The following is a 26,477-nucleotide window of genomic DNA, read 5'->3' on the forward strand; positions in this document are numbered from 1 at the left end:
GGCATCGCAAGATTAGAACAGATGTGCACGCCGAGAGCCAGCACTCGTTCACCAAAATCGTTCATTCTTTATGAATTCTTAGGCTCACAGGATCTCTGTGTATTGAGGCCAGAGACCAAGTGAATCTTGATTAGGTAAGCATGTGGCACTTGAAGAACCCAGGCCTTTAGGACTGTGGCGATTTCATCTCACACTTAATTTTCTAGAGGAGCAGGAACCAGTCCAAAGTCCTCATGGTGCCAGAGAGTCCAGGCTCCTCGTGAACATAGAGGGAGAGGTGTTTACCGGGTGATATAATCCAACTGTTGAAAAAAGCACCCCCAACTGAAAGAATTCACGACTTATTCTCAGAGCAAGAAGGTCTCATGGCCAAAGGGCATTATACTTCGCCTCTTCTGTTCCCCAACTTCATAGACAAGTGGAGTCACATTACCGAGGGGAGATCTGCTTGTCCAAGCTGTAGACTGTAGCTGGGAGAGCCGTCCTTTCATCTGTGTGTGTGTGTGTGTGTGTGTGTGTGTGTGTGTGTGTGTGTCCATCCATCTGTCCGTTCGTCCGTTCCATCTATCCCTTCATTTGTGCAACAAATATTTATTTCACTTCTAGAGTGTGCCAGACCCTGTTCAACACCCCGGGGGTACAGAAGCGAACAAAAATAGGTAATTAATAGAGTCCTTACCCTCACAGAGCTTACATTTTAGTAGAGAAGCAGGCAACAAACAAACAAACAAACAAATAAAAATAAATACGTTAGGAAGCAATGCCTGCTTTGAGGAAGAGTAGAGCCAGCCAAGAGGAAGGCGAGTGATGGGAGCAGTGTTTAAATCGGGTGGTTTAGGGACTGTGTCTAGGTAGAGACTCGAGCGAGCCCCGGGGCTGTCTGGAGAGAACATTCTAGGTAGAGGGAAAGCAGGTGTGCGGGCCCCGAGGCAGAAGGGTCCGATGAGGCAGAAGGCTCAGGGGGGATGGCCAGGGATTTGTTGCAGTGGCCGGGAGCCCCTCGGCTGGCTGTTGAGCGGGGGAAGGGTGTCACCTGACTTCTGACTCCCAGGGCTACTCTGGCTGCCGTTACGGCAGCAGCCCGTGGGGCCGAGTGGAGGCCGAGACCCCAGTTTTGAGGCTCTCGCAAGGGAGCGGGGGAGAGGTGGTGGCGTCTCAGACGAGGGTGGCCGCGGCGGAGGTGAGGAGCAGTGGTTAGATTTGGGGTGTGTTTGGAAATTGGAGCCGGCAGGTGAGGGGAAAGTGCATGAGGGAAGACCGTAGGACTTTGGGGCACCATGTTAGGGGGCAGGGGTTCTGAGGGGGGGTCAGCGTGACACAGCTGAGGGGCTGTCAGTGGGCGGAGGGGCAGTCTGGTTTTGTGCTGTGTTCCCTACAGAGCTGGGTCGGGAGCGCTTGGCTGACCACGGGGCACATCGCAGGCGGATGGTGGACGCATGTTGTGTTCAGCCAGCGGGCTCTTGAGCTGAGCTGCCCGGGCCCGATTCCCTGCCCCATCTGTCACTGTGTGGCCCCGGGGGAGATGACCTCTCCGTGCTTCAGTTTCCTCATCTGTCAGATGGCGTTTATAATCATAGGCAGGGGTAAGGATCGAGTTAATTCTCGCAACGTGCTTGAAAGCTTGCCTGATGCGTTAGTAACTGCTGAATTCAGGATGGCTGTTACCTGGAGGTGGGAGGTGAGGTGGCATTTTGTCTCAGAATAGCATCCAGGATCGTGATGCTTTCAGAAGGGGCCCTGGCTCTGCCCAGAGTCCCGCACTCACCACCGTTGGACAGGCTGCACCACCCACTGGGGACCCTGCAGGCTGCGAGGGGTCACCCCACTCTACAAGGAGGGTGGCCCCGAGGACCCCCAGCTCCCCAGGCATTCTTCAGCAACCTCTGATGGGTCTTACTCTTAATCCTTTCTACTCCAAGAAACCTCTTCTTTGCCTTCTACATCTTCTGCTGACATTTAAAACTCCTTCCCTTGGCACTGACCTTATTGAATACAGAGAAGAGTTTCTTGGAATTCTCTGTATAATGTACTTACAGGTGCTGATTGAGTTTGTCCTCATTCTTTACTTTAAGGGACCTTGCATCATGTGGTATAGAAAAAATTTTAGGAAGCACTTAGGAAGATGGTGTAAAACGAAGGGACTATTTTAGTTCTCACTATTTCTGCAAGTGTGAGCCCCTTGTAACAACAGCTGTCAGCCACGGTACCCCGCCCGGAGAGAATCAAGCAAAACTGGTTCCAACTTCTTTGCCACGTATCCTAGGAACCCTGCAGGTTTCCCAGGCTCTCTACAAGCTTTCCTGAAGCTGGCAGGGCTGGGGGAGTAGTGTGGGTGGGCCCATCTCCTCAGATCATTCCTGGCTTCTCGTTCCTGCCTGCGGTAAATGACATCAGTTTACAGATCACTCCCGGCCTTCTTGTCACCTCCGTGACACAGCAGCTCACACACAGAACAAATACTCCAGTCCCCTCACTCTTCGAAATATCCCTCCCGGGGGGCAGAGTGTAGGGAGATTGTTACCTAAGTACTGGGGCAATGGGGTGTGTGTGTGCCAGGCCTGGGGGTGGAGATGAGGAAGTGGGGGGATGTGTCACTGTCCAGGACTGCAGAACAGATGCTCAAAACCAGGTGTCCGATTTGGCTTCCAGTAATGAAGGAGCAGTTCCTATCAGAGTAACTGTACAGCTGACAACTGTAAACTCTGAACAACAACAACAACAACAACAACAACAGTAAGCTACTTGAAGGTGTCGGAGAGCAACAGAAGGCAGGCAGATACTGGAAGGGAGCTCTTAGAAGAAGGAAACGGCACTGGGCGAGTCTTCTGCTTTGATGTTTTTCTGCCCAAGGGTGGGCTTCAATCTGTGCCTGGCAGAGCAGCAGCTAAAAGTTGTATAGAAAACTCGCAATGTTACTGGCTTGAAGAAGCAGAGGACAGATGGGGCAACCACGGCAGCTGGAAAGTGAGGAGGGAGATCTCAGAAAGGAAAGAGTCAGAGAAGAGGAGTCCTAAGTTCTGTCAATAGGCTCTGCCCAGATCTCTGGATGACTCCCGGACCAATGCATGGAACAGACTCCAAGCAGCTCAGCTAAGGCTAAGAGAACCAAACAGAAATTTCTGCTGCTGCACACAGCAGAGGAGACAGTTTAAAATGTGAGTAGAGCCAAGTTAGCTGACTGTTGAAAACAAAATTGTTCTTCAGAGAAACATAACAGTCTAGAGTCTATACAACATAAATTTTGTCATATCTAGCATTCCACCCCAAATTACTCACTGTAGGAAGAAACAGGAAGAGGGGACCCATAGTCAAGAGAAAGGCGATCAGTGGAGCTTATCTCCAAGATATCCAGATGTTGAAATTAGCAGAGTATTTTAAAACAGTTATTATGAAAGTGCTGAAGGATACAAAGGAAAATATATTCGCAATGAATAAAAACACAGGAGATCTCTGTAGAGAAATAGCAACTGCTGTATATAGAAAAACAAATGGAAATCCTAGAGTTGAAAAATACAGTATCTGAAAGAAAGAATCCATCATTTGGGCTCCATTGAGAATGGAGATGTCAGAAGAAGGAGCTAGTGAACTTGGAGATAGAACAATAGAAATTATTCAATCTGAAAACAGAGGAAAGGAGTAGGGGAAAGAAAGAACAGATAGGGGCGCTCCGGTGGTTCAGTCGGTTAAGCACCCAACTTCGGCCCAGGTCATGATCTCACAGCTCATGAGTTCAAGCCCTGTGTTGGGCTCTGTGCCGACAGCCCAGAGCCTGGAACCTGCTTCAGATTTTGCATCTCCTTCTCTCTCTGCCCCTCCCTTGCTCACGCTCTGTCTCTCTGTCTCTCTCAAGAATAAATAAGCATTAAAACAAACAAACAGGATACACAGGGACCTGTGGATAATATCCAGAGATATCTGTATAATATATATTGTGATATTGTGTGTATAATTGGAGTCCCAGAAGGAGATGAGAGAGAATGAGGAAGAAAAAACTATTTGAAGAAATAATGCCTGAAAATTTCCCAAATTTGATGAAATGTGTGTATTTACAGATTCAAAAGAAAAAAAAACAAACTTTGCAACCCCCAAATAAGACATATAAAGAGAATCACACTATGGCATATCCTAGTCAAACATGTGGAAACCAAAGATTAAAAAATTTAAAGTAACGAGAGAAAAATGAAAATCACATAGAGGAGAATAATGGTATGAAAATCACTGACTGCTCATCAGAATCAGTGGAGTCCAGAAGCAGTCGAATAGCATCTTCAAAGTGTTGATAAAACACACATGCACACGCACACACACAACCAAAAACATGTTAACTCATGATTCTGTATCGTCTAAGAATGAAGGTGAATTAAAGACGTTTTCAGATAGGGGCACTTGGGTGGCTTAGTCGGTTAAGTGTCTGATTTTGGCTCAGGTTATGATCTCACAGTTCATGGGTGACATGAACCTGACATGGGTTCAAGGCCCATGTCAGGCTCTATGCTGACAGCCTGGAGCCTGGAGCCTGCTTCGGATTCTGTGTCTCCCTCTCTCTCTGCCCCTCCCCTGCTGGCACTCTGTCTCTCTCTCTCTCAAAAATGAATAAATGTTAAAGAAAAAGAGATTTTCAGCTAAATGGCAACTGAGAATTCATTGACAGCTGACATGCAACTTAGAAATGTTAAAGGATGTTCTTTAGGATGGAGGAATATGACACCAGATCAGAGCTCAGATCTTCAGGAAGGAGTGAAGAGCCTGGAAATGGTAAATATGTGGGGAAAGATAGAAGACTATTTTTTCCTCTTAAATTAAACAAAAAAATACATATGACTATTTAAAGCAAAAACGATCATATTGCTTGTGGGGTTTCTAACATATGTGGATGTGATACATGTGACAACTATAGAGTAAAGAATGGGCACGGATGAAAGACATTTATGGTTTCAAGCTTCTTATATTTTATGTAAACTGGTACAATATTAACCATAAAAAGACTTTAAAATATTAAGAATGTATAGTATAATCCCTAGAGCAACCGTTAAAGAAGTAACATCAAGGAATAGCTAAAAAGCCAATAAGTAAAATGGAATTGTAAAAAGTTATTACAAAAGAAGGTAGTAAGGGAAGAAAAGTGAAATAGAACAGAGATAAAACCAGAAAACAAATAGCAAAATGATAGATGTAATTCTGAGCATATCAACAATCATGTTAAATGTAAATGGGTTAAACATTGTGATTGAAAGAGATTATTGGAATGGATACAAAAGTAAAATTATATGCTGTCAACAAGAGTAAGAGAGAAGACATTTCATAGTGATAAAAGAATCAATTTATCAGGAAGATCTTACAATCGTATATGCACTTAATAACAGAGCTTCAAAGTACATGAAAAATTTTTCATAGCCTGCAAGGGAGAATAAAAAAATTCATACTTACACGTGGAGATCTTAACTCTTCTCTAAGTAATTGATTGGACAGCCAAACAGATCAGTAAAGATGGGAGATCTCTATTACACTATCAACTACCTTACCTTAATTCACATTTATAGAACACTATGCATGGCAAGCGTAGGCTACGTGGGCTTCTCAAATTCAAATAGTACTTTACTAAGATAGGTCACACGCAAATCTCAATACATTTAAAAAGATTGAAACAACAGAGAGCCTAGTCTCTGTTTACAATGGAATTAAATTAGTAATAATGAGTTACTAAACAATATGAAAAACCATAAACATTCGGCAATTAAGACACACTTTTTTTTTTTTTAATCCTCAAGTTAGTTAACATACAATGTAGTCTTGGCTTCAGGATTAGAACCCAGTGATTCATTTCTGACATATCACACCCGGTGCTCATCCTGAAAAGTACCCTCCTTAATGCCCATTATCCATTTAACCCAGCCCCACACCCACCCCCATCAACCTTCAGTTCTCTGTATTTAAGAGTTTCTTATGGTTTGCCTCCCTCTCTGTTTTTATCTTAGTTTTCCTTCCCTTCCCCTGTGCTCATCTGCTAAGTTTCTCAGATTCCACATATGAGTGAAATCATATGATATCTGTCTTTCTCTGACTGACTTCACTCAGCATAATACCCTCCCGTTCCATCCATGTTGTTACAAATAAGCCACACACTTCTAAATAACTTTGAGGACTTACACTTTTGGCCAAGATGGAGTAATAGGGACCAGATTTATGCTTCAATCTTAAACAATTTAAAAAATCAGACAAAATGTAAGAAGCAGTGGTTTTTACAAAATGTAAAAATCAAAACGCTAGGCAATGGAGGGGCGCCTGGATGGCTCAGTCTGTCGAGCGTCCGACTTCGTCTCAGGTCATGATCTCACGGCTCGTGAGTTCAAGCGCCATGTTGAGGTCTGTGCTGACAACTCAGAGCCTGGAGCCTGCTTTGGATTCTGTGTCTCCCTCTCTCTCTGCCCTCCCCCCACCCCTCTCTCTCTCTCAAAAATAAATAAACATTAAAAAAAAAAAAAACGCTAGGCAATGGAGACAGTGGGCCTTGAGAGAAGGGGAAGCAAAATGAAACGGGTCCTGGGGGACTGCTCCCGCTGACTGTCTGGTGAGAGTTCCCAGACTGCCACACAGGGAGGAGAAACCCAAATGGGTCTCAGTGGTCTTCCTGACCTGAGGAGACAAAGCTGGGAGTCAAGGAAGCCACGGCAGCTAGAGTTCTCAGGACAGAAAAGGGGAGATTAGAGAGCTGCACCAACAGAAAGCTCCAGAGATCTGTAGGAAGCTCCCTCAGAGTCTTCAGTGGAGTACTTGATCAACATGTGTGTGAGGAAATTCCTTGAAGCAGGAGAAGAACCACCCAAAAGGAACAGGGTGAACAATCCCCAGAGCTCCCAGGGCCAAGAATAGTTCATAGTGCCACAAGCCAGAGTGGGAAGTCCTCATAATTCATTAGAGTGTTCCCTCAGCAGGGTAAAATAGCCCTAGACTAAATAGTGTTCTAGTTCCTCCTATCAGAGCTTTGAAACTATCCTGGAAAGGAGTGAACGGTTTCCAAGTAATTTAACCGTGTCCCAGAACAAACCTCAAGAGTATTTATAGGAATACAAAAATATAAAACATCCACTAAAGTAAAATTCACTGTGTCTGACATCCAAACAGGGATTACAAGGAATGCAAAGAAGTAGAAAAATCTAGACTATGATTAGAAGAAAAATCAGTCAATAGAAGCAGACCCAGAAATGGCACAGATGGTGTGATTAGTCAGTAAGAACATTAAGCCAACTATTTATAAATACGCTCCATATATGCAAAAAGGTAGAGACAAGCATGAGCATGTTAAGGAGAGACAAGGAAGATAGAAGAAAGATCCAGTTTGAACTCCAGAACTGAAAAAAAAAAATCTCAGATGAAAAATGCACTGGATAGGATTAATAGCAAATCGGAAACTATAAAAGGTTAGCAAATTTGAAGACCTGGCCATAGACACGTTTTAGAATGCAATACAGAGAGTAAACAGCTTGGGGAAAAATGAACAGAGCATCCAAGAGTTGTGGTACAACTTCAAGCTCACCTGATATATGTGAAATTGAAGTCTTCACAGGCAGAGAGAACAGAAAAAAATATTCAAAGAACTAAGGGCTGAAAGTTTTCCAAATTTGATGAAAACTGGAAACCCACAGAACCAAGGAACTCAGTGAACCCTAAGCACAAGAACCATGAAGAAAAAAGTTCACCAAGGTACCTCTTAATGGAATTTCTTATAGCCAACGATAAAGAAGAAAGTTTTTAAAGCAGCCAGAGGAGGAGAAAAAGGCAAGTTTCATCCTGAGCAATCAAGAGAAGAATGACAACAGACTTCTTATTGGAAATAATGCCAGAAGACAGTGGAACAACATACTTAAACTACTGAAAGGAAAAAGAACAAACCACTGTCAACCCCAAATTTAATACCCAGTGAAATATGTTTTTAAGGGAAAGGCAAAATACTTTTTTTAGACATTTAAAAGTGGAAGTAATTCATCACCAGCAGACTTGTACTACGGGAAACGTTAAATAAAGTTCTCAAGGCAGAAGGAAAATGATGCCAGATAGACATCTACATTTGCACAGGGGAGTGCTGAGCACCAGAAGTGGTAAATATGTGGGTAAATCTAAATAATTTTTGTTCTTACTTAAAAATCCCTTTAAATGATGATTGATTATTTAAGGTAAAAACAATGGCCATGTTTTAGGGGGTTTGTGTGAAACGTGTGATAATGCATACAGGCTGAGATGGGGAACACAGTATGTATTATTATTATGGTTCTTATTAGGCAAGTGCTAATATTCCTTGAAAGTGACTGTGATAAGTTAGAGATGTATGCTCTAAACCTAAAGCAACTAGTAATAAAACAAAACAAAATTAACGGTTAGTAATCTAACATTGGGAGATAAAATGAAATAACAAAAAATGCTTAATTCCAAAGAAGGCAAAAAAGGGAAAGAGGGAACAAAGGACAGATGAGATGAGTGGAAAACAAGTAGCAAATTTAAACCCAAACTGCATCAATAATAGATGAAATGGTCTAAATACCCATTTAAAAAACAAAGATTATTAGATTGGATAAAAAGGCAATTTATACAATGCCTACCAGAAACCCACTTTAAATATAAAGACACAAAAAGTTAAATGTTAAAGGATGGAAAAACATATACCAAACTAATACTAATTTTAAACAGAGTGGCCATATTCATATCAGACAAAGTAGATTTCAGAGCAAAGAATATTAGCAGAAATAGAGTTATCTTATAATGATAAAGGGGTCAGTTCCTTGAAGGGCATCAATATTTATACACCTAATAAGAGCTTTAAAATCCATGAAGCAAAACTGATAGAACTGAATGAAGAAATAATCAAATCCACAACTATAGTCGGAGGTTTAAACACCCCTTTCTCAATAGTCAATAGCTCAAGTAGACAGACAATCAGTAAAGATACAGAATATTTGAATAACACTATCATCCAATTTGGCCTAATTGACATTTATAAAACACTTTATGTAACAACAGCATAACGTACATTCTTTTGTAGCATACGTGGAATGTTTACCAGGGCAGACCAAATTCTAGGTCATAAAATAAGTCTCAGTAAATTTAAAAGGTTTGAAATCATTCAAAGCATATACTCTAATGATCATGGGGTTAAGTTAAAAATCAGTAACAGGTATCTGGAAAATTCCCAAATATTTGGAAACTAAAATTACACTTCTAAATAATCCTTGGGTCAAGGAAAAAACTGTTAGAGATATTAGAAAACATGTTGAACTGAATGCTTATGAAAAAACAACATGAAAATTTGTGGAATGTAGAGAGAGCAATTCTCAGCTGCTAATTTATAGCAGTAATTGCCTATATTAATAAAGGAGAAAATTTCAAATCAGTGATCTCAGTTTCCACTTTAAGACATGAGAAAAGGAAGAGCAAATTCAACCAATGTAAGCAAAAGGAAGGAGATTAAGAGCAGAAATAACTGAAATATAAAACCGATAAACAGTAGAGAAAAATCAGTAAATCCAAAAGTTGGTTCTTTGAGATCATTGAAGCTGATAGCCCTTCAGCTACGCATCAGGAATAAAATAGAAAAGATACAAATTGCTAATATTATGTGAGAAGTGACTTGATTACAGATTCTAAAGACAGTAAAAGGCTACAAAGGTCATGTGAGGATCAACTTTTTGCCAGTGAATTCTACAAGTTAGATGACACAGATAAACCCCTTGAATGACCCAAACAGGAAAAGCTCACTCATGAAGAAATAGATAACCTCCAAAGCCCTGTATCTATTAAAGAAATTGAATTCATAGTTAAAAACCTTCCCACAGAGAAAACTCTAGGCCCAAACGACTTCACTAGTGAATCTTACCAAACATTTAAGATAGAAATTATACCAATTTGTTAAGGGTTGAGTCGTGTCTCAAAATTTATATTTTGAATTCCTAACCCCCAGTGCCTCAGAATAAGTCTTTATTTGGAGATAGGGTCTTTACAGAGATTAATCATGTTAAAATGAGGTCATTAGGATGGGCCATAATCCAGTATGACTGGTGTCCTAATCAAAAGGGGAGATTTGGAGACAGACAGGCAGAGAGAACACCATGTGAACGTGAAGGCAGCCATGTAGAAATCAAGAAGAAAGGTCTGGAACAGATCCTTCCCTCATGGCCCTCAGAAGGCACCAACCCTGCCAGCACCTTAATTTCTGCCTTTTAGTTTCCTTAATCATGAGACAATACATTTCTGTTGTTTTAAGCCACTCAGTTTGTGGTACTTTGTTATGGCAGCCCTGGGAAACTCGTGTACAGTCCTATTCAAACTCTTCTAGAAAATCATAGAGGAAGAAATACTTCCCAGCTCATTCTGTGAGGCCATCATTACCTTATACCCAACAGGAAAAAATACATTGTAAGAGGAGAAAGTGATAGACCAATATCTTTCATGAACATAAGTACAAAATTTTAAATTAAATTTTAGCAAATTAATCCAACTGTGTGTGTGTGTTTGTGTGTGTGTATGTGTGTATACATATATACTTATATTTATTTATTTGTAATATCAGGGCCAAGTAAGATCTGTCTCAGGAATGCAAGCTTCACTTAATATTTGAAATCAGTCAGTGCATTTCAGCGTATTAATGAACTAAAAAAGAAGAACCAAATGATCGTGTGAAGAGATACAGAAGGAGCATTTAACAATCTACAGTATTCATTTCTGATAAAAAAAAAACTTTGTGCAAAGTAGAAATAGAATGTTCTTAAACTGATAAGGAACATTTATGAAAACATTAGCTTTTGCATCATACTTAACTGTGTAAAAGACTGACTGCTTTCCCCATAAGATCAGGAACTAGGCAAGCGTGTCTGCCCTCACCATGTCTATGCAACATTGTAGTGAGGATTCTAGCCAGTGCAATAAGGCAAGAAAAAGAAACAAAAGGTATCCATATTGGAAAGAAGGAAGTAAAACTGTCTTTATTTGCAGACAACCTGTCTATGTAGAAAATTGTACTGAATCTACAAAAAAAAAAAAACCTTCTAGAACTAAAAAGTTGATTTAGCAGAATTCAAGGTCAAGATCTAAAAAACTGATCTTATGTCTACTTACTGGAAATGAGCCTGAAATTAAAAATAAAAAATACCGGGACGCCTGGGTGGCGCAGTCGGTTAAGCGTCCGACTTCAGCCAGGTCACGATCTCGCGGTCCATGAGTTCGAGCCCCGCGTCAGGCTCTGGGCTGATGGCTCAGAGCCTGGAGCCTGTTTCCGATTCTGTGTCTCCCTCTCTCTCTGCCCCTCCCCCGTTCATGCTCTGTCTCTCTCTGTCCCAAAAATAAATAAAAACGTGGAAAAAAAATAAAAAAATAAAAAATAAAAAATACCATTTACAATATCATCAAAATATGAAGTAATTAGGAATAAGTTTGACAAAAGATGCATAAGATTTTTTTTCATTAAAAAACTACAAACTGGGGCGCCTGGGTGGCTCAGTTGGTTAAGCGTCCAACTTTGGCTCAGGTCATGATCTCGCGGTTTGTGAGTTTGAGCCCCGCGTCGGGCTCTGTGCTGACAGCTCAGAGCCTAGAGCCTGTTTCAGATTCTGTGTCTCCCTCTCTGTCTCTGACCCTCCCCCGTTCTTGCTGTGTCTCTCTGCCTCAAAAATAAATAAACATTAAAAAAAAATAAAAAATAAAAACAAAAAACTACAAACCATTGCTTAGAGAAATTAAAGAAGGCCTGAATGAAAGGAGAGACATATCCTATTCATGCATTGGAAGACTCAATAACGTTGAGATATCTCCCCAAATTGTTCTGTACATTCAGTGCAGTTCCAGCCTTTGACACACATCATAAAGGAATCCCAGAGCTTTTGCAGGCAAATGGCTTGGTCAAAGTTTACGCACTGGTTGCACAGCCTTGCTGAGCTAGTGAGTCTGATAGTCGTCTCTAGAATGATATCCTGGAGTAGCAGGGGCTGCCAGGGGGTAGAGAGTAGGCCAGGAACTTCAGCTGAACTAGGAATGTCCCTGAGGCAGGAGCTGTCAGGGGTGGGCCAGATAGGAGGCAAAGATTCACCCAGAAGTTTGATAGCCACTGTGTGCAGGTGGTGGAATTATGGATGACTCTTATTTTCTTCTTTGTGTTTCTTTGTTGTTTCATTCCCCACCCCCCCGCCCCGAGCATACTTAGTTCCAATATAATCAGAGAACCACAGTCCTATAGTTGATTCCTATGGGGTATTGGTTTTTTGTACATCTGTATAATTTGAATATTTTACAAGGAGGTTGCGTTTATTTTGTAATCAAAAACAAAAGGCAGACAGGCAGAAAGAACATAACCTGTGGTTACAGCAGTAGGTCTTAAGACACTGTGAGGAACTCCTGGTAGAGCCATGTATCAGTAACCAGGACATGGAAACCACAGTAAATACAGGACAGCCAAGCAAATGCATGTTTCACTTGTCATGTTCTTTCCAAATCTGACTTCTGTTGGACACATAGAATGTCTGTCTCTAGTTAATGCACCAAGCCATCTTAGAACGTTTGACAGAAGACTTAACTCCTTAATTCCAGGGAGGCAGATTGGGATCTCTAATTACTTAATTGAAAAAAGGTACACACTTCAGGCTGCCACAGTGTTTGGGAATTAATCTTTAAAACCTGACGGTGAACATTAAATTCAATTAGGGAGGGCGATTAGCAACGTTTCTTCTCTCCTTCACCCTGGGTAGCTTGGAGAAGTGGCTGACTGGTCCGCATTGATTCTGACGCTATCCTTGTGTATATATCAGCCAGGAGAGCCAAGTATGCATTTTTCACTTCAGAGGAGCGTTATCGGGCAATTTACAGATTGATGGATTTCCCTAACGTGTCTCCATGGCTGATTCAGAGGCCCCCCTCCCGAGAATTCAGACCTACCAGTGTGCTGCTTTGCGCCTTGGTGGCTTCCCCTCCTCTTCCTCCTCCTTCCCTCTCTTTCTTCTCGTTCCTTGTCTCCACCCCCCATTCATTTTGTTGCTTCTACTTTCCAAGTGAGGCCACTTTCCCAGTGCCTCCAGCTGGTCCAACTATTCTCCTCTGTCCCCTGGATTCTTGCAGAAGCTCCACACTGTCTCCCTTGCCTTGCACTCTCCTCCTGGTAGAGAAGCCAGAGGGGTCCTGTTTCCGCCTGGAAGGTTCTTCCTCAATTTCTGTATAGCTCCCATCATCCCCCCTTCAGATCTTCCTTCAGAGCCACCTTCTCTGAGAGGCCCTTCCTGGCCACCATCTCAACTTCTGCTGCCCTTAGGGCCCCTTTCTTGCTCACTTACTCCGCCTCCAGCCTTTCCCCCTACCTTACATGCTATAGAGATTCTGCTGGTTTATCTTGTTTAGTGTCTGTCTCTTTGAAGGCGGGGGTTTTTGTCTTAGTTGTTTGCTGCTGAATAATGCCTGGCTAATAACAGCTGCTCAAGAAATGTTTGTTGAATGAATGAAGAAATGAATGAGTTTAACAGATGGAAACATTTGAACATATTTGCTTCAGAGCATTCTCTCTCTCTCTCTCTCTCTCTCTCTCTCTCTCAGAAAGACAGTGTAGTGTTCACAGTGCCCTTCACCCAACCCCGTCCCTCACCCACCATTTCCCCAGAGTGACCATCATCTTCATATACGTTGTTATGGTCTTACTACAAATGCACAAATAAGCGTGATAGAATTTTGCTTCATGTATGTTTTTAAAATTGTGTTGCAATACATATCACATAAAATTTACCGTTTTAACCATTTTTAAGTGTACAGTTCATTGGCATTGAGCACATTTACCTTATTGTACAACCATCGCACCATCCATCCCCAGAACTCTTTCTGTCTTGCAAAACTGAAACTCTGTCCCCATTAAACACTAACTCCCCATTCTCCCCTCCCCCAGCTCCTGGCATCCCCCATTCTACTTTCTGTGTCTATGATTTTGACTCTTCTAGGAACCTTATGTAAGTGGAATTATATACGCTTTTTGCCGTTTTGTGTCTGGCTTATTTCGCTCGGCATAATGTCCTCAAGGTTCATCCGTGTTGAGCAGGTGTCAGCATCTCCCTCCTTTTAAAGACTGAATAGTAGTCCATTGTATGGAGAGACCATGCTTTGCTTATCCGTTCTTCTCTCAGTGGACACTCGGATTGCTTCTACCTTTTGCCCCTGTGAGTAATGCTGCTGTGAACGTTGATGCGCAGGGATCTCTTTGAGACCCTGCTCTCCATTTTGTGGTTATATACACACAAGTGGGCTTGCTGGATCATATGGCAGCTCTATGCATAATTTTTTAAGAAACTGTCGTACCGTTTTCCGTATAATCTGTGCCATTTTGCGTTCCCACCGACAGTGCACAGAGGTTCCAATTTCCCCACATTCTCCCAACACTTGTTCTTTTTCCTTGTTTTTGATAGAAGCCATGGGTGTGAAGTGATGTTTTATGTGTTTTGGTAATTTAGGTGGCATCTTGCTGTGTATATGAAGCTTGTCTCATGTAATCAATATTATGTTTTTTTACTGCTTCGCCATTGTTAACTCTGTAGGTGTAGCTCATTAGTTCTACTTTATTTTCTCTATTAACGAGTCATACTTGTCCCTAGTTTTGCAAAAAACTACATGCTCTGTTCTTCTACCATAAATTTCCACTCCGTGTTGACGTCTTCTGGTTGTTTCTTCTGTTATTTCTGTCTGTATTTCTTTTTTTAAGAATTTTTCTTCTCTCGTTTTTTTTAAATGCTTATTTACTTATTTTGAGAGAGAGAGAGAGAGCATGAGCAGAGGAAGGGCACAGAGAGGGAGAGAGACAATCCCAAGCTGGCTCCGTACTGTCAGCGCAGAGCCCGACTCAGGGCTCGAACTCACGAACCGTGAGATCATGACCTGAGCTGAAATCAGGAGTCAGACACTCAACTGACTGAGCCATCCAGGCGCCCCTCTGTCCATACTCTTTTTTTTTTTTTTTTTTTTTTTTACAGTGGGCTCCATGCCCAACATGGAGCTTGAATCCATGACCTGAGATCAAGAGTTGTGTGCTCTGCTGGCCGAGCCAGCCAGGCGGCCCTCTGTCCATATTTCTAAATGCAGATGCTGCTATTTCACGATTGTTTCAGTTTGAGACCCCAGCTACTGACCCCCAATAAGAAAAAAAGGACCTGAGCTCTCTTAGCATTCGTTGACAGCTGCTCTTGTTTCCTTAAGCTCAGACATTTCCATATGCCCAGGAAACATGCTTTCAGAACTCTGATCCTTTGCCTTGTGAGCACCGTGGGGAAGCAGCGGGATGAATTTTCTCGTCTTGAAAGGGAAGGCCATCTCCACATCTGGCTTGTGGATGTGCGTGGGTGGAGATGAAGAACACGAGGCTTGGGTTCCCCACCGTAACCGAGAGAAGGTCAGAGAATACTGTTGTCAAGAACTGGGTGCACGGCAAGCCCCAAGGAGGCCGCGCACCAGCTCCACTCATTCCTCACCACAGGCCTTGGGGTGGGGCTCTGACCCCCACTTCACAGAGGAGGAGACTGAGGCCCAGGGAGGCCAGGCTGCTTGGCCAGGTCACACGATCTGCAAACAGAAGCATCACACGGGAGGCGCTTGCCTCCGAGGCCCACGCTCTGGTGGCAGGTGCTCTGCCTGTCTCTCGTGTTTGATCCTCTAAAAGCCACCTCAGACGATGGACAGCAGCCTCCCCTGCTTCCTGTATTGACCAGTGAGGGTAGGGGACTGGCCCTGCTGAGCGCCTGTGCAGGCCAGGCCCAGAGCCAGCCCTATCAGGCTCCGTGCTAACCAGCCTTTCCCCGGGGCTCCTGAACGAGCTGGTGCGCTGGTGAAGGGCTCTCTCCTGTGTGGAGTGGCCCTGGCCCTTGGAATGTGCAGTTCTACACTTGAGGGCTCAAGAGCATATTTCAGAAGTCATTGAATGTACATGGGGCTTTCTGCCATCGGCTTTGTCGCCAGGGAAAGCCAGGGTGGGAATGAAGGATGGCACCTCTTCCCCAGGAAAAAGGACAGCTGGCAGATCCTGGCTCTTTGCCCGGTTGTAAGCACAGGTGTGGCAGGTTCCGTTGCGAATCTGACTCTCAAAGCTGGACCCAAGAGGATAGCCTGACTCGGTGCGGTGTCCACCTCAGGGCTCACGAAGCCCTGTCTTGGAGGACAGCCATCAGAGACGCAGGCGACACTGGGCTAGAAGTGTGAGCAGAGCGGGACGTTTGGCGGTGAGCAGCTGCAAAGCAGGTGGGGAGGGCAGGCGGGGGAGAGGCGGGACTCGGGCACGCTGTGTTCTTGTGGGTCCCCTTGACCCCGGGAGGGGTTTTGGGAAAAGCTCCCCCTCAACTCACCAGCCCCGAAAACTTGACATTTCTGCACGGAAGAATTTAACAGCTAGATGTGGTTTTGATGGTAAAATAACAGGAATCTCGTTCCGCTAGGAGACCCTCTCCACCCCATAGAGGGGCCAAGCCAAGCCCCAGAGATCAGGCCTCCGCTTCTGACGTCTGGCGCTGTGTTTGCCTCGTAGGTGTGGAATGCTGTGGACTCAGGCCGCTGCCTGCAGACCTACTGCCTGCACAGTGAGGCGGTGCGGGCCGCCCGGTGGTCCCCCTGTGGCCGGCGCATCCTCAGCGGGGGCTTCGACTTTGCCCTACACCTCACGGACCTTGAAACAGGTGTGTTTTACTGCATTGTTACCCCAAGGCGCCCCTTCCTCGGAGCTGGCGGCTGGGTCTGCTTTCTCATCGGGAAGCTTCTCTGGGCGGTCAGCAGCCACAAGCTGCATATGGCTTCGGGGCAGTAGGCGGTAGCCCTCAGGAGAGGCTCACGTTGGTGAGTGCGTTTCCAGGGCATTTGCCTGGAACCACGACTCTCCACGGAGGGTTCAAGGTGGGCCTCTGCCAGTCTGCCCGGAGGACAGAGCCCCAAGGTTGTCTCAGCCCAAGCTGTGGGGCTGGATAAAGAGGTAGCTTTTTAATCAACTTCTGACATGTAATTTGTACCAAAATAGGTTTAGCTTTATCACAATGTCCTTTGGTTGGAATCAGTTTAGAATTCCTGTCAATTCATTATCGTTGAAAGGCTGCAAGGAATGATTCCAGCTCATAAGGAAAGTCTGCAAACGAGTTCTGCTTTAATGCCTACACTGAAAAGGCATTTGGGCAAGATGGATTTGTGCTGGGTAAATCCTAAGGGGGCTCTTGACAAGCAGGGCGAGAAGGAGAGAGCAGTCAGTGGAAGGAACTTTACATTGGCGAGTACTCCTGTGCAACAGGCACTCTTAGCACCTAATCCCGCCACAGCCCCTGCGTGGGGTCCTGTCCATGGTCCTCAGGCGAGGACAGAGCCACGGGGTCGGAGCTGGTTCGAAGCCTCTGCCCCTGACTCAGGTTGGCTGGTCTCAGCACCCACGTTGCCTTCTCTTCCTTGGGCTCCTTCTGGTCACTTTTCTGCTGGACTCTCCCGCCAGGGCCAGGAGGGGAGGCCGGAGTCCCCGCCCATCCCCGGGGTGTCCCAAGTCTTCACATAGGCCTCCCATACCCCGTGGCAAAGGCCCTGGGGTTCGTGCCTCTCTCAGGGCCTGGCAAGCAGGAGGCGACAGCTCTGGGCCCGACCACACAGCCCCTCCCCAGCAGCTGGGAGGGGGCACGGCGAAGGAATACTGCGGATGGTGTCGGGTAATGGTGGGGTTTGTGTCCCACCCGGAGCATACTCGTCACTGGATTGCTGAGGCTTGGCCTCGAGGCTCCTCTGCCTGAGCCCCGTGCGTCCTCAGCGGGGGTGAGGACAAGATTGGTGGCCGTGTCAGCGGCCGGTACTGTGCCACAGGCCCTCACCACGGCGTGCTGCCTGCAATCCCTTTTCCATTTTACAGGCAGAAAGCTGAGGCTCAGAGCAGGGAGTAGCTAGCTCACGACCTCCCCGTGTACGTGGCAAGTGGGGATTTAGAGCCGTGTCTGCATTTGCAAATCCTATGTCCTTTCCACGGTGCTGAGTGTATATGGGGTTTTTCTTCTCAACACAGTGTTTCCCTAACCGTTTGTGGTCTTACAGTGAGTCCCGCAGGGCCGATGAGGACGCCATGGCCCAGGGAGTTTGGTGCCACTTAGTCGATGATGACCGCTGTGGGTAATGTCCTGACCACCCACTGTGTGCCAGGCCTTCTCCTGCAGCCTTACATCTGGGGTCTCGCCCTTTAAGGCCGCACCGCCAGAATCTTCTCTGTGTGCAAAAATCTGCCAGGCTCACTCCGTTGCCCATGTGCCCAGTCACCCATGCTCAGCATTGGAGATGCAGACCCAGGATCCACCCCAGAAGCTCTTGTCTGCCGGGGGAGACGGAAGTGTGGACAGAATCCCAGGTTGTGGTGATGGAGCGAGATGCAAGAACATGTAGCCTGGAACCTGGCAGGAGGCAGGACCCAGGACCCAGGGGACAGAGGATCCGGGTGGAGGGGGTGCGGTGGAGGAGGAGGGAAGCACATTCCCAGCAGACAGAACAATGAGGACAGAGTTGTTAGAGGAACAGGAGTGGAGTGTGTGGCGTTGTGGGGTGCAGGCAGTTGGGGGGGAGTCTGGGGGTGCAGGCCTGTGGTTCCCGGCCCGTGAGTTCTTTTCCTTTTCCTGGCCCCGCTGCCCCCCCACTCCAGGGTCATTGGGTGCCCATGGGTACCTGCACTGCCCACCCTCGGAGCGAAGGAGTGATGCTTTTCGCATCCTGGCGGTGCTGTTGGGTTAATCAAATACGAGTTCATTTGATAACATTAATGGATGCTTAGTGGCCCTTTGTCATGATGTATCTTCTCAATCAACAGATGTTAAACAGACACTGCCGTGGCATGTGTGGGTGTGTGTGAATGTGGGGGAAGGCTTCTGAAATTTTTGGATTTTTTTGAAGAGAGTCTTCCTGACAAGTTAGGGACTGCCACAGCAGGTGGCAGTAGGGGGCCGTTGCTGAGTTTGGAGCAGGAGAGAATCATGGCTTGATTGGCACTCTGGGCAGGTCTGCCCGGTATCTTCAGCTGGTTGGGTATGACCAGGGTGAGGTGGAGAGCTGGAGGAGGGGAGGGGGCATGCCTTGCCCAGTCTGTGGCAGAACTTCACCGGAGAGGAGCTCGTGTGGCCCCAGGCCCAGGGTGCTCCTCCAACGGTGGTGTACTGGATGGTGGAGGGAAGGCTCAGCCCCTGTCCTCGGGGCTTCGCCTAAGACGGGGGGACTTTTCCACTCTGCCCCACTCCCGGGAATAGCGCTCATCACCTGTTGAGAGCCGGGTTCCATTCACTCAGCAGGTATTTCCTGAGCACCTGCTATGTGTAGGACCTGGTGCTGGGGCTGTAGCAGTGAGCACGTTGGATATCCTTTGTCCCTCGTGGGGAGGTCCCAGGGTGTGGACCTCACCCTTGGAGCAGCCCTCCAGCCCCCACATGGACTTCTCTTGCTGAGGGGGCTGTTGGTCTCTGTGTTTGTCGCCCTGACTAGTGTGGGAGCTCTTGAGAATGGGGCCTGCCCTGGGAGTCTTCGTGTCTTTGTCATCTGGCCAGGGCTGGCTCGGAGCAGCGACTTGGAGTGTGTGAGCAGAGGCTGGCCCTTGCTGGGCAGTGAAACCCATCGGTGGCTCCCCCCGTGCCTCCCACCTCAGCTGTGCGTCCCCACCCTTGGCCCAGGTTGTCATAGATGCTGTCTTTAGCAGAGGCCGGTGGGCTTGGGCGGCCCCTGTGGCTCTCGGCCCGGTTTGACTTCTCTCGTCGTCCTTTCTCGTCACCGAGTCTGATTTCCCTTTTCACTCGATCTGCCTCTTTCCGCCCTTGGTGATTTGGCTTTTTCATTTCAATCTAATTAGAACTCCCTGCCAGGAGAAGGCAATGCAGGGCGTTCTCACCGCAGTGCTTTGGGAATTAGTCACTCGGTGCCCATTGTCGTTAATGGGAATTTGGTGCCAAGGCCATTTATCCTGGTGTCCTCAATCAATACAGTTAAAAATCTGTGGATTCTGAAATGTCAATACCCGGCCTGAAATATGGAGAGCCAGCCACATTTTATCTCGTTAATTTATAGTTCTGACGGGCTGTTGGCTTATAGGACAACCATGAATCAACACCTAAATAAAATCCACTCACAGATTCATTATTTTTGGTGCTCCCGCTTCAGTCTGTAATCTTCCTAACAAAACGTCTCTGATGCATTAGTCCGAGTGGCCTCAGGGAACCCTGGCCAGCTCCGCCAGGGCCCCAGTGTCGCCTGCCTTATGAGTCAGCTGTCCTGCACACCAAATCAGCCCATCTCCTCGAAATCCCCTGAAGAGCTTGTTCACTTCTACGGGCACTGGTCTTGTGAAGGTTCCAGCCCATCACGCACCCCCCCCCCAACTGGCAGGTGCCCCCTAGCCTGGCTATTGAGGCCTCATAGGTTTGCAGGGCCCCTGGAGCCCCCAGGGCTCCGACTTTGGAGAAGGTACCCTGTCTTCCTTCCTTTGCCCTGGTCAGCTCTCCTGATGTGCATCCAGCCTGTCCTGGACGTCCGTGCAATGGCACCTGGTCCCAACAGTGCTGGAGGCAGTGCAGTGTGATGGGGCACGAATGGGGTGCGAATGTGCACCTCCACTCACCTGAGCTGGGTGTCCTGGGGGAAAGTTCCTTCACTTCTGTTTCTGCATCCATGAAAGGGGATAACAGTACCTGGCTGGTGGTGGGATTTTGAGGGGAATAGCCGAGATAATAATGTTTGTAGGCACTTTGCAGAATGCCTGGCTCAGGTATGCACTCAGCAAAACATGTCCCTTCCCTTCCTCTGTCCCTCCCTCTGAGGCCCTTGGGATGGTGGGAAATAATGACCTTGTTCCTGCCGAGCGTCCAGAGAGCCCCGGTCGCTGGGCCATTTCTTCAGATGCCGCAGCTTTGGTAGCTCAGCTCCAAAAGCCCCCAATCTGGTGATCCCCCGGCCGGCTTATGAGTGTGGCCCTTGGTCCCCATGTGGGTCTGGGGCAGCCAGGAAGGCCTTCCTGGGTCCTCCCCGTGTCTCCTCCATGTGTTGCTTCTCCGTGACAAAATTCTGGTGGTGGGCTGGCGGCTTCCTCCTGGTGACGAGACGGCAGCTGCCCTTTATGGGGGGTGCGTGTGCAGACCCCCCGCAGTCCAGCCTGACCCGCTCTCCAGAGCTCCAGGCACCCAGTGCTGAGGAAGGTCTCTTCCTGCAGATAACCCACTGCCTGCAGCCTTGCTGTCCCCAGCCCCTGGCTAGCTCCTCCTGCTCTGGGGGTCCCTGTGTCTTTCGGTGGGGGGTCATGGTGCATGGAAATGACAGCTGAGACTGGACCCGTAAGTGACCATTTCTCTTGTTTTCCAAGAGGTGCGTTCTGGCGCCTCCCTCAATTTTGCATCCTGATTGGGACTGCCGCCACAGAAATGCTTCAGGAAAGGGGACCGCCACATCGGCTGAGTGTGCACCGTGGGCCAGGCCCCGGGTGGTGTAGCCCTGGTTCTTGGCACACTGCTTGGTCTGTATGAAGCTGAAATGGACAAAAAGATGTTAGTGCCTTTGCTTACTTACTACATTTTTAGTACCTACACTTACCTGTGAGGACAGTGTTTTTATCCCCATTTCATTGACCCGGACACTGAGGCTTGGAGTGCTCGGGGACTTGCTCGAGGCTTCGCGGCCAGCAGCAACAGAGCTGGGATCCACCTGTGGCCCGTGTGACTGGCAGAGCCTGCCTGTTGAAGCCTGGGAGTGGCATGCCCTCACCGCGTCGGTTTTCCCTGCCGAGGACGAACGGTTTGCTGAAGCCCACCCCTAGGGGCCCTGCTTGGCTCTCCCCCGGGCAGCTGGCTTGCCACCTGTGGAAGCGAGCTTGGGGCCTCTGGGAGGAAGGGGCGCCCGGACGGATCTTGACCCAGCCTTCTGATTAAGTGAGTGGCTGAAGGATGCTTCTCTGGCTGTCGACAGCTGCTGCTACGGTGGGAGAAATGTTAGCCCTGGCGATTATAGTACACTTGGCATAGGAAGGGTGAGAAGCATCCAAATTAGAACCTGACGAAGACCAGGAGCTCATGGGGCTTTAGAGGAGGGGCTGCAGATGGGGCTCCTTTTGGGCCGACTGGTGCCGCCACTCCAGGCCCTGGAGGAGGTGCCTGGGCTTCTCCATGCTTTGGCTTTTGAGCACCATGACTGAGTATCCCCCGGCACAGCTCCGAGGGACTGGGTCAAGCACCCTTTAGGTACCTGTGGAGGCAGGAAGGTGGATGCCCAGCCGCATCGTGGGCCGCCGGGCGATGGGCACACTTGCACAGCTCCTGATGGTACGGGCACGTTTTGTGTGTCCAGTCCTGGGGTCCCAGGGGTTTGCCGCTGGATCCAGACACAGAGTCTCTGAGGGGCCCCATAGCCCAGTGAGGTCTGAGCCGACGATGGCCCTGGCACTGCCCCTCCAGTGCCTTCTTGCCCAGGGAGCAGCTGCGCACCTCCATCCGTCCTTCTGGTGTAGGCGGGACCCCCACAGACTCCTCTGCTTTGCCCCGTCCTCATCCACCCCTCTTTCTCCCAAGCTCGTTCTTCCCCCGACGCCCGACGCCCTGTCCCTAGCCCTCTTTTAAATGTGCCCGTTCTCAGGTCTACCACCTCTTTGGCCCTGGGCCCCATTCCCATGCACACCCTTCCTCTTTCGGTCTGAAGAGGTTTTCTCTCCAGTTTCAAGCTTGTTTTCTCCCCCTCTTTCCATACAGCTTTTGGGCACGACCCTAGTGTTGGATATTAAATCCAGTGTTATTACGCATCCGTGAAACACGCTGCCAGCCCCATACCTCACCCTGTGGGAAGTGCCCGCGGGTCCTGCCACATCCCACACACCCCTGTCCTGTCATTTTCTCCCAGTGACGCCTGTGCCGTCCTGTGGATAAACGAACAGCGGTTTTAACCGACGGCACTGTTTCGTGGACTACCGTCGCCCCACCGTGCTGGTACTCGGTCTCTGTGTGCGCTCGGAGGCAGCCGCCGGGCGGTCAGGCTGCCCTGGTAGGTCAGACCTCCTCCGCCGACGGACTGGGACCCCGGACGCTTGCCGTCGAGCGGGGCCTGCTGGGCCCTAGAAAAGCCAACCTGAGGCAAACCCTTGCGACACCCCTTGTTTGCAAGTTGAGAACTTTTGTTTTCTTTTCAACTTTAGGGAATTCAGTCTCGTCCAGATCATTAAGAGCAGCAGCCAGACTTGATGTAAAGAGAAACGCCGACTGCCGTTTCTTCTGTTGCTGCCGCAGCCGCCGTCTGGCGGGCCCGCCGTCCGTCTGGGGCCTGCCCCCTTATGTCACTCTGTCTTTCCAATTCTCACGACAGCTTCTTCAGCTTAGCTTTATTATCCTGGTTTTGTGGATCTGAGAGGACCGCCAGCTGAGCCTGAGGCGCCCGCTCAACCGCGGGGGACCTGTGGACGCACCCGGACCCTTCCCGGGACTCTGCCGGGCGTGCTGAGATGGCCCCTGTTTCTGATTCATAGAGTTTGATTTGGAAGTTAGTAAGCTCCTTTTCTCGTTAACTTTGAGTCAGGATGGTTAGATTTACAGCTGGCGGGGTACTTCCCAGAGGATGAGTGTAACGATATTGATTTTAGCGAAATGAGTCATACGCCGCCTGCCTGGGAACACGAGCTCAATCACCATGAGCCGACAGCATCAGCTTTCCCTTGTCAGCGTCTCCCCTGCATGTTCGTGAGTCCATGGATACGAACAAAGAGCTAAGGAGAAGGAAAGGTCACGGATAGCCTGCAGGCAGGCAAGGCGGGTACGGAGAGCGGGGCTCTGGGCCCGGCCTGGCTCCCAGCATGGCTGACTTGTGTGGCCCTGGACCAGTCCTCACCTCTCAGAGCTTTCATTTCTCCTGCTGTGAAATGGGCTAATGACATCTACTACAGAGGGCTGCACGCAGGCCTGGAGGTGACAGATGCCCGCTCCCTGCAGAGGAGGGCGTGAACTTCTTTTCTCTTTCTTGGGGTCCCCTACTTGGGTTTCATCTGACCTGGATTAAATGTCTGTTATGTGCCAGGAACTGGGCTGGGGGCCAGACATGCTGAGTGGACAAAGAGGACCCGTTGGGGACTCAGAGCCCTGCATGACGATAGGGTCCCCCAAGGTGGGCATTAGGGTGGACAGGTGGTGTTGCCCCAGCCACATGGGTGGTCATCTGGGTCTCTACCTGAGAAAGGAAGAGGGGAACCTCTGAGGAATTTCCTGGCTAGTGTTACCAGCTGCCTTATCTTCTCAATATTGGTGATGGAACCAGGGGTAGTAATGATAGCGTCAAGAGAATAAATTGAGTTTCTGCGTATTTTTGCCCTAATGACAATTTATGGTTTATTTGTATCATTATTGATTCAAGGAGGAAAAGAAGTGATTTTTCCTAACTCCAAGAGGATCTGAACAGTTCTTATACTGGTTGAGTTCATTATAACAAGATCAATAAAGTCAGTGTTAGTGGATTAAATATTTTAAAACTCAATTTCCCATAAGCAGCATACAGTGAATAAATAGAACTTTCTGTAACAAGCATGTAAGCAAGCAAGATAGTCTCAAGGTTAAAGGTTACATAGCAACTAACCATTGTGCTTGAGGTAGCGTCGTGAGGGAGGAGAGGACGTGGTGAACAGGGCACTCGATGTAGGAACATGTAGAGGAGGAACAGGTCTGACAAGAAAGGACCTTCACCTCACCGCGGCTGGGAACAAGATAGTCTCTGATAAATATTTCCAGCCTTTATCTGTGTCTCTTCCACAAAATGCAAAGGCTAGCCCAGGGCACTGTATTCTCATAGCCTCAAGACAGAAACTCCAAATCATTCCTCTCTCAAGGTTCCTGCCGTTAAGAACTTGTAGCCCTTGGTTTTAGGTTTTAATTTAACCAAGGATGAATTCAGTAATTTGGGGGTTAACTTTTTCCAACAATCATAGCTCCCTTTTGTTGTTTGCTGTGTCTGCCACGCCCTCCAGAGCACTCTACGCATTATGGATGCACGTCTCTCGCGTGTGGTCCCCGGACAGCCTGCCGTTCACAGACTTGGGCAGGTCCCTCTCCTGGGGTGGGGCCTGGGTCTGGGTGACTCTCAGTCCCTCTGTTGCACCACCTCCTGTGCCGAGCACGGTGCCGGGCAGGGACGGCTGGGGCCCCCGACTTCTGAGCCACAGCCTTGTGCTAGACCTCCTTCCCCGGTAGAATCTCCCCCTTTGTGTTTCCCATGAGCTATCTGGAAGCTTATCAAAGATTTTAAAATCTTTTAGTTTTGGACCCTTTTAGCAGATACAGCAAAGGCCTAGTTCTCATAAACAAGAAGTAGGAGAAAAGATAGAAAGCATCGCTTGTGTTGTAACGGGAACATCGGAGTACTTACGAGGCTCGAGGGCTCTTCCCAGTCTCTTTGGAAGGTTGAAGAATAACATGCAGAAATACGTGCATTTTTTTTTCTTTTTTAGCAGAAAAAGCTCAGTCCTCATCTTCTAGCAACTCAGCTTTTGCTTTTCCTCCCACCTTTTCCTCATTGTTGGCAAGACTGTATCACTGCACTTTTTGAAAAAACATGCCTAATTCACTGCTGTTTCTGAAATAAGCATATGGTTATATGCCATGGTCCAAGAAACAGGGAAAATTTTTCTCCAGGCAGACCATTTATTTTTCCTTTTGGGCTTAAGGACTAGCAGTGACTCTGAACGAGCAGGAGGGCCACAGTAGGTACTGTTGCCTGTGCCAGGGGGAGATTTCTGGCCGGGGCCTTTGCAGCAGCGTGGGGGCCACAGTGGCATCTATGTGCTCCTTTTCCATTGAGGGGACATGATGGTGGTCCCTTTCTTCATCCCCCATGTGGGTCCCCTGGCTACCTGGCTGGGGCACGTGCCCTGAGGCCTGAGCCGCAGTTCCAAGGCCTGTCTCAGCAGGTCTCTGTAAGTGCCATTCCGAGTCCCGGCCGTGGGGAGACCTCCATCCTCCCTAGGAGGGGGCATCTCTAATCGGGCATAGCATGGGTGGTCTCTGACCACCAACTATAGCTTGATGGGTTTCAGGAAAGAAGAGGAAGCTCAAGGAATATCGGGTTTCCACTCAGGTTAATTCCCCAGGATGTGAGTTTTTGCTTGAGACAGTTGCTTGTCTGTTGACCTAACGAGACACGTAGGACCCAGACTCCTGTAAGTCTGCTCCTCTCTGATGCCTGGTTAGAAGGATTCTTTATTAAAAAAAAGCCCCCCACACACAACATTATGACGATATTGGTGTAACTTAAAAAATGATCTTACTACCCCTAGAACAAACCACTTCAAGTCGGTGAATCTCTTCCCAGCCTCTGCCCGTATCAATCCCTACTTAATACTTTTGTGATCCAAGAACAGGTATCAGGCATTGTCTGTCTTGCCAAAGAGCACGGTTTGTGATTCCAGTTTTGAATGCTTTTCGACATTCCACCAGGCAGAGACCCACATTTGCCTTAACTGCCCCCTTGGGCTGGACGGCTAGGCT

General features: G+C 47.7%; 1 protein-coding gene across 11 annotated transcripts in view; it reads left to right on the top strand.

Annotated features, from left to right (window-relative positions):
* The window catches only part of WDR25 (WD repeat domain 25), a 140,877-nt gene that overhangs the window by 67,814 nt on the left and 46,586 nt on the right, over positions 1-26,477 (top strand). For all 11 annotated transcript variants that reach the window (XM_045060515.1, XM_045060518.1, XM_045060520.1 and 8 more), the window contains one exon: positions 16,520-16,667. In XM_045060515.1, coding sequence (XP_044916450.1) covers positions 16,520-16,667 — 148 coding nt within the window. The remainder of the gene's footprint in view (positions 1-16,519; positions 16,668-26,477) is intronic.

This window comes from Felis catus, chromosome B3, assembly GCF_018350175.1.
Source record: "Felis catus isolate Fca126 chromosome B3, F.catus_Fca126_mat1.0, whole genome shotgun sequence".
NCBI classification, from domain to species: Eukaryota; Metazoa; Chordata; class Mammalia; order Carnivora; family Felidae; genus Felis; species Felis catus.